The following is a 13,705-nucleotide window of genomic DNA, read 5'->3' as shown; positions in this document are numbered from 1 at the left end:
TAATGACGTCTTGCACATGAACACATACGTATATACACATCCTCAACTAACTACTGTTTTGCATGAATCATACTAATGGTACAGTGGTAGCGTTGTTACCTCACAGCAAGAGGTTCTCCCATTCGATTCTCGGCTGGGCCTGGGAGTGCCTTCTGTGTGGAGTCTGCATGTCCTCCCACAGTTGGGTAGCGTTCGAAAGACATGCGTGCGTAAATGGGCATGCCTTTGTTGAAGGTTTGGCGTCGAGCTGGCACCTCTGCGTTTTGTAAAAATCTACTGCCAATCATTAGCGGACCGGAGTTCCGCTGTGGCGACCCCTTACTGGGAAAAGCCGAAAGACAAACTACAACATACAAATGCCCTTTGCTATCATACACAATCTGCCCCTCTAAACAAGACAGCTACTTTCTGTGCACATGTCTGATGTGTGCTTGTGAAGAAACTGAAAAGCATAGTAGCTTCAATAATAAATTTCTATAGAAAATATCCAAATATGAGGTTTCAACCACCAGACCAGGCCATATCCAAAATCTACTGATCTAAACTTTTAGCTGCAAGCCAAGAAAATATACTGCATATTCTTAGGCTCCATATGAGTTTATATACTCAGAAATCCAATGTGAGCATTACCCACCCATTTCAAACTGCAAACCAGAGAATTTTTGAAAAATATCCTGACCAACATTACAAAAGTGTGGACAACCACACAGTAGGCTGCATGGAGATATATTTATTAAGCAAATAATCATCCTCAAGTTCACATTTTGTAACTCAGATGCACAGATGTACTTTTGTAAACTATAAATGTTACTGGATTATGGTGTATACTCACCCGGTCCTCTGACATTGACATCTATGCAGTCTGCTTCTATCTCAGCCTGTGGTGGGGTTAAGGCCAGTGATGGTGTCATACGGATATCAGCAGCCTCTAAATGCTGCTGTGTCCACTGACGCTGGTCTACTTGATCTTCTTTGTCTGGCAACAATGCATGATCTTCAGTCTGCAGAGGAAAACTATGTTAATAGCTGGAGGTGCACCTCTATTGTTCCTGAAAATAAGCACTTGTGCTCAACAGTTTTGCTACTTAAACAAATAAAAAAACAAACAAACAAAAGAATGAAATATGTTCCAAGAATATATAACCTTCAGTGGTTCAACCTGGTAGTTCCACAAAAGAAAAAAGTGCTCAAGTGTTTATACCAGTGCAGTCTAATCAGGGGAAGGGATTTCAAAGTAACAAGCTCGAAACCCTAGCTATATTATAACTGCAGTCACTATGTCAGCATATGGGCGAGCTACTAACACTGGTAACCTCAGTGAAACTCAATTTTATGCATCTAATTACTACTACAGTGTATTAGGTAATATAAAGTGTCTTGGAACATTTTGAATATAAAAAGGTACTGTGTAGCCATTTTCTTTATTTTCTTCTCAAACAGCCAATCAGAGAAATCCTACACAGAATTACAAGGCAATAGGTGGCCAGTATTTAGTATACTGTACAAGGGTATATAAGTGGCACAAATTTTGTACTGCCAGACCACATGACTGAAACCATAGCTAGCTTATCTACTACCCAGTGCAGAACTTTCTGAACTGACACCTGCCAACATTAAGAAAAAGCTGTTCTTTAAATCTTTATAATTTGTAGCAAACAGCTTATAACACAATGTGGTGAACAGATTGCTTGCTACAGTTAATTTGCTCAACTACAGCTCACTATGTTTTAGTGCTTCACTTATAGTCTTAATTCATAAATGCATCACAATACTGCATTCCGACCCATAACTCTAAGCTGTCTAGAATTTTGCAGAATGTTCCTGATTTTACCTCATATTTTTGTCCTGCCTCTCCTTCTGGTAAATCACTGAGAATTACAGTCAACAATACCAGATGTTAGAGCTTCATACTTTTTACTGTTCAAAAAATGCATGTTGATGCAAAACAGTAACATTTAAAAAATGTTCACCGATTTTACTGATTTTGGCCTTTTGTTCCCCCATTATTTTTTTGGCTTTATCCATAATTCTTAAGCAAAGAAGTTGAGAAGTATACTTCTAGCGTCCCTTTCCCTGAACGACTGAGGGGATTGAAAAATAAATAAATAAATAAAAATCAAGCAGCTTGCTAAAGTTAAACTGTCATACATTGAGTGATTCTATGCTTCACCAATTGCTGATCGTATTCTCTAACAATCTTCCTCTGGGGACAGCTGCCCCCTTTGCCCATCCTAATTATGACTCTTCACATGATGTCCCAACTACAGCTCTGGTACCCTCTTTCAAAACAGCACTGAGTTCTTGGACAGAATAAACAAGATTCTGTTATTTTTTTCTACTTTAAAATAGTTTGTATTTTAAGTCACTGACAATTTTTCAACACACTACTCTAGTCCTAGTGCTGAAAAAAGGGTTAGACGAAAATGTTAACTGACCAATACAGAAGTAAGACAAGTAGCATATACTTATATAACCATGACTGTTACCCACTCTAATATTGTACAGTTGCACTTTTGCCAGCAAGGGGGCTCTGTAACCATACACACACACACACACACACACACACACACACACACACACACACACACGCACACACACACATGCGCATATGTATATATGTATGTGTGTGTGTGTGTGTGTGTGTGTGTGTGTATATATATATATATATATATATATATATATATATATATACATATGCGTGTGACATATATATGTCTTCAAAGTTGAGGAGACAAAGCACAATTAGAAATTGGGGTTGTGTATTAAAGTCTGCTTACACTTCAACGCACAAACAAGTGTTTAGAGTAAGCAGTTAGAACATGAGCGACTGAAATATGAACAACTACGGCAGAACCAATACGTAATATGTGTGAGACACTACATGTCAAAACAATTTAACATTTCTAGAACAAGTGGTCAAGTATGCCAAAAGTTCAAACAAAGTTTTATATACAATACCTGAATCATTAATATAAAAGATCACGTTTTCTCCACATGCCCCTGTTCGTCTCAGTGTTTTAAATGAGTCAGTGTCTGGGTATACCACATGTTTATATAACAGATAGACAGATAAACTGCTGAAAAGTGGCATTCATTGAAACTTCCACTTACTTGGAACTGTCTCTTTCAAAGTGTTACTGCATCTCTGAGACAAATATTTTGGGAGAGTAGTTGTGGTCTTTAACTTCCATACGCCCCCTTACTTAATATAACCAGCTCCAGGGTTCTCCAAGACTTTAAATGGGATCTGTCCAATGTTCAATGAAATGAATTACTTGACAAAACTATTTAAAATCAAATGTTTGCAGGTCAGATAAGTGTGGATTTGGGAAAGAAATGCCAAAACCTTTAGATAATCTAAAGGTTTCAGCTTAGGGGATAGGAATGTTTGTAAGAGTACAGGCTGGTTAGGGTGAGGGTAGGGTTAAGTGAGAACGTACTTGTGCAGCATGTGTATGAGCTGTATTGATTAGCGTTACCATTTCAGAAAGGATTTTTGAAAGGTAAGATGCAGGTCTAGGGTTAACAGGTAAGGTTGGCAAAACTAAAGCAATGAAATTACTGTGTCCTTTGTACAAATGCATTAGTATTATTTCACCTAATGATCTTGTGAACCTGTTTACTTTATACATTAACTTATAACAGAGTATAACTCCTCCTTTTTTGCCATTCTAAAAGGAGTTTACTTCCCTAGAATGTGGTCAGAGACAATTCAGTAGATAAATCCCTGTATGTAAGGGTATGTCTTATCATGACAGATTATGGCAAATGAAATATAAACCGAAAAACAGAAAATCAAACAGTTCCAAGTATTGAGGACCACCCTGTTTCAGGAAGTCAGGGGATAGAAAATGTAAGAAAACATAAAGCTACTTTTACCAGTTCCTATAGTATTACATTGGGATAAAAAAAGCTAGGCTTGAAATGACCTCAGAGTTGATAGCCTGGTAATCTTCTATGACCCTATGAGTTTACTAACATTATACTCACAGCCTCCATGTTGATCATCAATTCATATCCAGAAACAACAACATTTTTGGCACCATAATTAAAATATTGTAAAGGATTCATATAGCGGCGTTCACTAACTGTCATAAGTCGACCTCCTTGGCCCTCACACACCATGGTTACACTCAATAGGAGGAATATACTTATGACATGACTAATTTTTAGCATTACAAATAATGTACCATTGTGGACTGATTCTGTTATTAAGCAGTCATCTGCCTGAATACAATAAAGGGACTGAAAAACACTGAACTGGCTCCAGGCTGCTTCTTGCCTATTAACTAAGTTTCTATCTGGACAGATCTGTCTGCTTAGATTAACATACTGCCTCCATACAGCTTAAAGAAAAGGAACTATGGACTCAAGACACTGGGGAACTCCCCAGCAGGCCACTTCAAGGATATCCATAGATATGGACCATTTATCCAGGAACCAAGACAACATTGTTTATTATGTACCCTGCTGGTAAAATAACCTTCTGTTTTCTTATTATGACAGATTACATACCTTTCCTCTTTTTATGCATCACATCAATATATAAGGGGCAAGTTACTTTTAGCACACACATCCCTTATAAATGATGAATTAATGTTGCTCCTCACAAAATGAGAGACAAACAGCACAAGAGACTTAAGTTTTATGGCTGTCACTTACAAAATTCCAAAGTTTCTCATACTTAAGAGACAGAAATTAAGTGACCCTTGCACTATACTGGAATAGGCTTCCAAATGATATCAAAAGTACTGATTCAATAAATGTATTCAAAAATGCCTTAGATTTCTGGGTTGGCTTGCACGCTTTTAATATATCAATTTTGGAGTCTGTGTTCTGATTTGGCCTGCTACAGCCTGAACACAATTAACAACTAAACTATGAAACCATACTAATGACAGAAGGTATTGGAAGCATGTTTGCATCATACAAAACTTGCAACATGTGTGGGACCAACAGATGGCACTGTTACACCAATTACTTTTAACCCCAATTGGATTACACTTGGATGGCAGATTAGCAAATACAGCACACATTTACCATATACCTTTAAGGCCAACTGCTTCTGAATACTAACTGGTGCCAGTGATGGGAGTCAAACCGCATAATGCTGGTGTCGTTAGATTCAAGAACTGGTGGCAGCAGTGAGGGGGCTTAAAGGTTGTAGCTCGTCACAATCATTAAGAGAAGATGGTGCTGATGAAGGGAGGGAATTAGCAACCTACACATAACAGCAAACAGTCAACAGAATGTTAACTACACTATCACTGTATTGTAGAGCCACACAAAAGTATTACTGCATCTGAACAGATGGAGGCAATCAGGCAGCAGTGAAACTTATGTACAGCAAAATTAGAAATGGGAGTTAAACAACCAAAGCTAAACAGCTGTTATGCATTCTTGTAGTGCCAATAAAAAAGCTAAGTCAAGAAAATAAGCACAAGATAACTACAAAGCATACAGAGTAAAGATTTCAAAGCCTGAATGTCATGGGTGCTTCGCACCATGCTACAAATATCTGAGAAATTCATTAAGATGCTAACTATAAATTTACTTTTCCTCACACCTTTAGCCTTTTGGCTTCCGGCTCAGACTCATCAATCCATGGTTCATGTTGACTGATGTCAAGGGAGCTGTTCTCCACCATCTGCTTTGGCAGGTTTCTGTGAAATAAAAAATAACATGTCAGTGGAGTCAAAAAGAATGGTGCTGTAAAGTATAAATATGGTATGGTTTTAGTTCTGCACCATCATCATACAGTGAACTTGGCTGATGAAATTAAAATTCTCTACACGTTTTCCAATACTACAGAACCTTACTGCAAATTACTGAAGTAAACCACACAGGATAATATCAAATTATCACAGTCCTTTATGGTAAATCAAATGGTTTTACTCTCTTCTACTTCCCAAAGTATAAAAAACTTACAACAAGCCTAACACAAAACTTGTCTGTATTCACACAGCAAAACTAGATCCCCAACACATTACATTTAATCTAGACTGACCAATCTTCCAGTCATACAGAGTTTTTAATCACATCTACCCTCTCCCTGACAGCTACTCCTCAATCCATATGCTTACTTGAGGAATATGATTCATTACTGGATAATTTCCCACATTCTAGTGGAGGCATCTCTTAAGGCACTATTCAAGATCCGTCTGGACAGTACAAATAAGTATTAGGCCTCTCCAGTAGGATATAGAACTTGTGAAGGTAAGTGGTTCAGCCCAGTGTTACCGAGCCAGCTTTACTGTTATCTTTCATTGCAGTCAGCAGCCTTCCTTCTCTTCTACAGGGTTGATAAGAGTTTCATCAGTTTAAGAAATGAATATCTAACTCTTATAGATTCACAGGAGTGTACTAGGCTAATGACCAGTGAGACCTTTTTAAGCCTATCCACACATCCCAAATCTCTGACAAGTTCTGGTGCCCTTGGTAAGCATAAGCAGGGACTTGAAAGATAAAACATTTACAAGTAAAGTCCTGAGAGATGAACTATCTACCATCTGCCTATGTCATTAGGGACACGGGTATCAAAACTAGTAATGAATTTCCTATTCCCTATAAAACTGTCCAAGTTACACTTGAAATGGGTTTGGCAAGAACTCTGTTTCAAATGGATGAGGAGCGTATTCCAGAGAAGGGGAAGTCACTGGGATCCATACCTTCTCTCCAGCAGGTACTATTTATATTATAAGCAAGGTCTAAGTCTTTACATGGGGTAATTTAGATGCTGTTTGTTTTGCAGATGCAGGAGAGGAAGCCAGTCATGGTGGGGTCTGACAATGCCTTGTATGCCAGGCACAGATTTCCTCTCAACAGCCTCTAAGAGACAGAATACAGGGACAGGGCTTTGAGGTGATCTGCAGAGGATATATAACTTATGCCCTGCATTCTTTTAGTGAGGAACTTCTGTGGACTTTCCAATTGCTGGATGTGCCATGTTGGGTATATACCTAAGGGGGCACTGCACTCAATGATAGGTCTGATTGACATCTACAGTGGAACAATGACCTCCTTGGACCTACATACCATACCTTTGTTTATAAGTCGCACACCATAGATTGATTTCCTCACTAATGTAGACACGCAATGGTCAAAGGCTAGATTACTGTCTAATGGGTGTCCCCAAGTCCCTGAATGTTGGTTGACTCTTTCCAGTGTGTTGTTAATATGACAGTTACCAGTGGTGGATGACTTCCAGTGGGCTGTTTTCCTTAACAGTAGAAATACTTTGGATTCTGGATCAAAGATTCTTACTTCTTTTCAAGATCAAATATTTTAGTTTCCTGGCCATGAACCAAAATTAGAATCATGTGAAGTTCTTTCTTTAAACTGATCTTACCACCGCACAGACTAGCATGAAATTTAGCACCAAAAAAATAACAGTGGATCATAAAATCAGCAAAATGTATGCTGCAACAGGCCAAGAGACACTGACAGTGGCATGAGAGACACCTCATCTGATACTGAGTCACTCCCATCTAAACTGGCTGGCATCTCCTAAGGTACTGATTCTACGAGAAATGTCAATCAAAAAGTATGAAAATAATGACAGTTCATGATTAGAATTATCTATTAAAATGACTCCCTAAGCAGAAACAACTATTACCTAACAATGAAATGGAAAACAGACTACCATTTAACAAGAAAGATCAAACAATTTCCACCCTCACTCACTTCATTCCGACTGCATCTTGACCAACTGGTTCTCGACGTTTTTGATTGGAGTCTCTTCTCAAAATGAAGCCTTCAGGGAACCATAATGTGCCATGTTTACGTTTGTGCTTTACAACAAGCACCGCAAGGAAAAGTATGATGATAACAATTATGACTGCTACTGCCAGAAGGTACATAAAGTTTGGCTCCACATCATGAGGAGCATGCAAACCTAGGAAAAGGAAAAAGAAAACATGTTACCAACTGCAAGTTGTCTGCCCTCTTAGCAGTAATGTTTAGAACTGGCATATGATGATGAAGGAGCTAGATTACCATCTTTGGCAATGGTGTCAATGGTTTGGTCATTGAATGGTATGTTGCAGAGAGTGGAGGGGACTGGACTGAACAGTGGATAAGCACTATGTGCAGACTAGGGAACTAACACTGCCAAAAATAAAATGCATTCTAGTGCCTACATGTTTAGCACACAACATTCATCTGCAGAATAACAGCAATTCAGTGCTCAGGCCTAGACCAGCACTACTACCTGAACCAGCGAAGGTCTAGCTGGTGAAGCTTGAGGCCAGGATAAATTACTAGTGACTCCTTTTTGAGCTTAGAAACAATATTAAGCAAGCTATAACAGGGACCGTAAGATGCCTTACCATATATACCTTTAAAGAGACATACTTAAAGGTTCTTGTCATCCTTTATGAGCATTTAATAGCATTCACCTCCTAAATCAAGAAGGGTTGAACATGATAACCCTGGAGTAAATTTGTATCTACCTATCGAGTCATCAAGACTAGCCTTATAGTCAAAGTAAGATAGCTATTAAAAGAAATTACATTTTATGAAGTTCTTGACAGCAAACAGAGCTGAAAGAAAACATGGTTGATCAGTATGAGTAATGACAGCCACTGCTCTGAAAAGGCTGCTATCTCCACCATCAACAGATCACAGCTTTCAGGGTTACAGCAGTGACTCTAGCTTTTGTGAGCAAGCAAATGACAGTGTACCATATAAAAAAAGATCATAAAGAGGGAAGAATGAAGGCAAGATCTGGTCTCAAGTAGGAGGCCACCTGGACCTAACCGATGCTATGCAACTTTATTTTCTTTAGAAGGACAAAAGCACAAGTCTAAAGACCTTAACTAGTAATTTATGTGGAGGAACACTGCTGTTAGGGATAGTCAAGAGAGACAGACCTGACAAGGAACAGGCAGTACTGAAGCAAAGAAGAACCACTTGCAGTTGTATTTTCTGGCTTCAGGCTAAATATCTTTAATAACTTAAATGTTTTGCTATTCATTTTCAATTATACACAATGACACAAGTAATTTAATAAATAAAGATTATAGTGTACATTTTTTTAGTTATATTGTCTACTCAGTTTTTCTCTGCAACTGCACCTAATGATGTCATAGTGGATACCGAGCAATGATTTACATATACCTGCAAAACATTATGGTTAAGAAACAACAAACTACTTTAGAAAAGCTGCATTGTGGTTTCATTACTACATCACCGCATGTTAATATTCAATTTGAAGTGCTCCACCTGCAAGACCTTGTTACACTGATGTTGTCTTTCTAGAAGATAAGAAACTCGTATGATGCATTTAGCATGGATATACTGAAGGCTGGATCTACTTCAGTAGCTCGAACATTTAAATGTTCGAAGACGATATGGCTGAGACCATAATATCGAACATTTAAAAAGTTCAAAAACATAAAAAAAGAAAAAAAGCAAAACTAAATCTGAGTAGCAGGGGGGCAAGCCCGCCTGCACCCCCCCCCCGCTACCTAAATATACCACCTCCGAGATTTACACTACATTGCGGAAAAGGGAAATCTTCCCATTCCGAACTGTACGCGGATCTCCATTCAGTCTGTTTGAACTTTTAAATGTTCGATGTTATGGTCTCGGCCATATCGTCTTCAAACATTTAAAGTTTGATCTACTGAAGGGGACCCACTGAAGGCTATATATTAATTTAGACAGTGAAGCATTGTTAGTTCAGTTTGTCAAGATGTCACGGTAGGAGTTTTCAGCTCCCGAAAGAAACTCAGGGGGCAATCCTTCTCAACAAAATACAATGCAAAAACAAAATTTTGCATCAAAAACTGTACAAGGTATTATATGTGGTAAGTAAGTTTAACCAAACTTCATGGGTTTTTCAAATCTATTTAAAAGGACTATTGCACAACCAAGTGCACTCTTCCTCTGTGCTGCCATAAATGGTGTATTCTTGCTCCTTTACGAAGTCGAAGGAAGACAGACAAGGAATTCAAATACAAGCTGTTAGTTCAGCTGGGTAAGGACTTCAGTATCTGAGTGATCTCTGTGGCAAGGTTGACATTTTGTGTGGATACATTTTCTGTGGATACGAGGAGCAATAGCCTTATTGTTTCTTCTAGACTTGCCTGTTGAAGACATGTCTGAGTGGCCGATGCATGTTTTTCAAATCTGTTAAAAAAACTGTTGCACAGTTAGGCATTTGTAAGCCACACATTCCTATGCCTTAACCTAGAAAGAAGACGACAGAGGAGGAAGTCACAAACATGTCCTTGTTTCATCTGGGCAAGGACTAACTAGACTGGCTCAGTGCTTCAGCATCAGTACTATACATCCTAAACTCTCTACATGGTCAGATTCATCCACTACCCTATAAAAATCATCTAAATAAGATACAACAAGAAAAATGACTGGAAGAAAAGTTACCTGCTTTAACTCCTATCAACCAGATCATGTTTAGCTGCATACAGCTGTACACATACCTCCAAGTGAACTCTCAAAGGTAAACTTGCCCACAACCAACATCAATTCAACCAAAAGTAAGCACTCTGTTTTCACTTGTCTTAACTCCAGTGAATACTCACTTCCAACAAAGGGTAAAGCACCTTGTTTTTGCTGACTAATTCTTAAGACATACTCAACTTTTCCACTAAAGGTAACCACTATGCTTCTCTTCCTTATCACTTATTACCTACTGTCTCTTGTTACAAAACTTCTGCTGTTCTGCTGCTGCTAACTGATTAATTCAGTCCACCATTTTTGATAACCATTCATTGTTATTGATGATATGATTAATTTAGATACTACCACTTGATTAACTGAAACTTTGATCTATTGCTACATCGGTACCAGTTGTTGCTATTCACAAAGCTATTTTTCTGTATTAATTGCTACCATTAGTTACCTTGCCCCAAGTTCTTTACTGTTAGCAATTGCTTCTAACTAAACTGGTATCAAAAACACAGCAATTACACATGGTTGATTGCTGACATTTTTACACCACACTCGGTTTCTACATAGCATTCCGCTCAGCAAGATGGTTAACTGATTCCATTTGAACAGTTATTACAAGAACATTGCACTTCATTTGCAGCTGCGCTATCTTTACTACATGTTTGTACTCTCTACAATTTTGAAGATGTTATACCCAACAGCAGACTATTACACATCATATCTGCTGTGGAGGTAACAGCAGATAATTCCAGTTACTAACAGTTACAGATGATCTGCTTTGTCCTTTGTACTTTGGTGGAAGTTATAACTGAAAGTACGCTGTTATACACTGTGGTAGTTATAGTAGTGCAGCCTGTTCTGTAATCAGATAAAACTCAAGAGTCTATTTAAGATATGTTACAGCTTTGTAGCCGCATAAACATAGCATTCTTTTTACAACCTTGTAGCTGCAGAAATGTAGTACTCCTTTTAATTAAAAGTTATAATTCTTAGTTGCTGAAATCTAGAACTTCCTTTTACTAACAGTTTTAACATTGTGCCTGTTGACTAAAGTCACTTTTCCTGTGTGCAGCAGCTGGAACTCTACTGGTACCAGTCCATTACCCTACCTTGCCTGCACCCAACTAGTACCACTACTCATATCAGTCCATTAGTCTACCTTGCTTATCACATATCTCTGTCAGCATGGGATCTCGGTCTGCTCTAACTCCTACTGTAGCCAGACTGCTTGCACTTGGCACATTGAAATAGTGTAGCAAATGTAGTCTGCTTACTGACAATTCATTGCTGCTATCCGACACCAATACAACCTGTGAGAGACATATTTATTTAGGTTGGAAACTAATATATTACATCAAACTACAAATGGTAACCCCCCCCCCTGCACAACAAACCACCTTAACTAAGCCTCCTACAACCACAACAGACCTCACCCAGTTAGCCCTAGAACGACACATACATCCATACCATGCATACATACTGCCTCCAAGAGGCTCCAGCGCTTTCATTAAAGCCCTTATTATCCACAACGTTTGCACCCATTTATGGTAATGTTCTAGTTATTGGTGATTCCACAGTTAGGTACACAGACTCCATCCTCAATAGGCTGGACAAGAACTGGGTTACAGAAAGATCTATGGTGCCAGGATTTATGATGTGTCAATAGTCCTTGCGTCCCTCCATCCTGGTAAGCATCAGTATGATCCGATGGTTTTCTCATGGAGGGTGAATAGTCTTAAGTTATCCTTTAACCAGAAGGAGAGGCAGAAAGACACAGCAGAACTTGCTATGCATATAGAGGCGGAAAAGACACTAGTCTTGAATGGAATTCTGTCATCTCTAAGACGGAAGCCTCATTTCAAAGAAAAAAAAAAAACAACTGGCTTTAACAACAGGCTGGAGAGCTGGTGTGCTTCTAGAAGTGTTCAGTTTGGACCAACACGAAAGGCAATGCTTGGTAAGCATTCCTGCTTTTCCAAGGATGGTTTGTCCCTCTCTCACTGTGGCTTTCACCTACCAACTTTTTCTACCCTCATATGTCCTTTACGCAGAGTCCATCTCCTCGACATCCTAACACAGCAAATTCTAAGACTAAGTCTTAACAAAAAGATTCCTAAATATGTGATGCCCTACGGCTGCTGAACACATTAATTCTGCAGTTTCTGCAACCTGGTTTCACTGTATTTATGGCACAACATCTACACTCAAGTTTACTGCTTATCACTCCTTCAGATCCACTGGAAATAATGGGAGAGTGTTCATATTCATCTGGGGCTCTATCACATCAAGACAAATCCCCCATGCTTTTCACAGAAAAAACAAAATGCACCAAGTCAGCTGTTAACAGGTTTGTCCTGCTTCTCTGAGACAAAAGATAAAATAGTTGTTCTGCCTATCTAATATCTTTGTTCTTGTGTAAGTAATAACTGATCTGCTTGTGTACATCTAACACAGGCACATTTTTTTGCCATTATCTCCCAGTTCTGCTTCACTACTTTTCAGTGAAAGACTGTAAGGGGATCTCTGCAAATTAAGGCTTGCAACTCAGAAATCTTTCAGGATGAAGCAATGTCCACTGGAAGCGTTGCCTTCCAGGATAAGAACTTAAGGGAAGCCAATGCTGCTGGTTTAAATGGATCCAAGTTATTTTTTCTACTACAAAGTTAAGAACCCATGGAAGGGGATAATCCTCCTTGCTTCACAGAAATGCAAGACTCCTTTAAGAAACTGCTTTACCAGCACATGACTTGCCAGGGATGGATTCAGATGCAGGCAGGCAGAAACGGCTGAAGCATGTCCTTTTGTAGTGGGGGTAGGGAAGTCCTGCAAAAATCAGATGGAACTGTTTGTTGTACCAAAAAGAAAATATCTTTTACTTTGCCAAGTATGACTTTCTTTATGTTAGGATTCCTGGCCTCTTTCATAATGTTATGCACTTTTTCTAAAAATGGATGCCCTAGAGGAGTAAGTGTGAAATTATCCATGCTGTAAGCATGAGATCTGGGAGGTCTGGGTGCACCAGGGCTCTGAACTACCTCATCAAAAGGTCCACTATCATAAGCAGAGTGTAACAGGATGCCTTCTCCACATGCACTAGGAGTGAGAACAGCACTGTTTCATCCAGAAAGGAACCAGGACAATAGCTCTGGGCCTTTCTACCTTTACCTTCTGCAGAAGTCTGGGTGTCAAAGGAGCTGGAGGGATATATTTTCAGAAAAGACTTTTCTGCAGTAAGGACAAGGTGTCTACCTGCTATGCTTTTCTTCATGGATGCAGAATTATGTTAGACGAT

General features: G+C 38.9%; 1 protein-coding gene across 1 annotated transcript in view; it reads right to left on the bottom strand.

Annotated features, from left to right (window-relative positions):
- LOC122813421 (neurogenic locus notch homolog protein 2-like) overlaps window positions 1–13,705 on the bottom strand; it is a 1,182,542-nt gene that overhangs the window by 28,262 nt on the left and 1,140,575 nt on the right. Inside the window, exons 28-30 of the mRNA XM_044085736.1 lie at window positions 7,684–7,894; window positions 5,567–5,663; window positions 833–1,001 (exon numbers count right to left, since the gene is read on the bottom strand). Of these exons, the coding sequence (XP_043941671.1) occupies window positions 833–1,001; window positions 5,567–5,663; window positions 7,684–7,894 (477 nt within the window). The remainder of the gene's footprint in view (window positions 1–832; window positions 1,002–5,566; window positions 5,664–7,683; window positions 7,895–13,705) is intronic.

Source organism: Protopterus annectens, chromosome 10.part0 (genome assembly GCF_019279795.1).
Source record: "Protopterus annectens isolate FY-2018-M chromosome 10.part0, PAN1.0, whole genome shotgun sequence".
Taxonomy (NCBI): Eukaryota; Metazoa; Chordata; order Ceratodontiformes; family Protopteridae; genus Protopterus; species Protopterus annectens.
The sequence above is the reverse complement of the archived record's forward strand: the minus strand, read 5'-3'. Positions and strand labels throughout refer to the sequence as shown.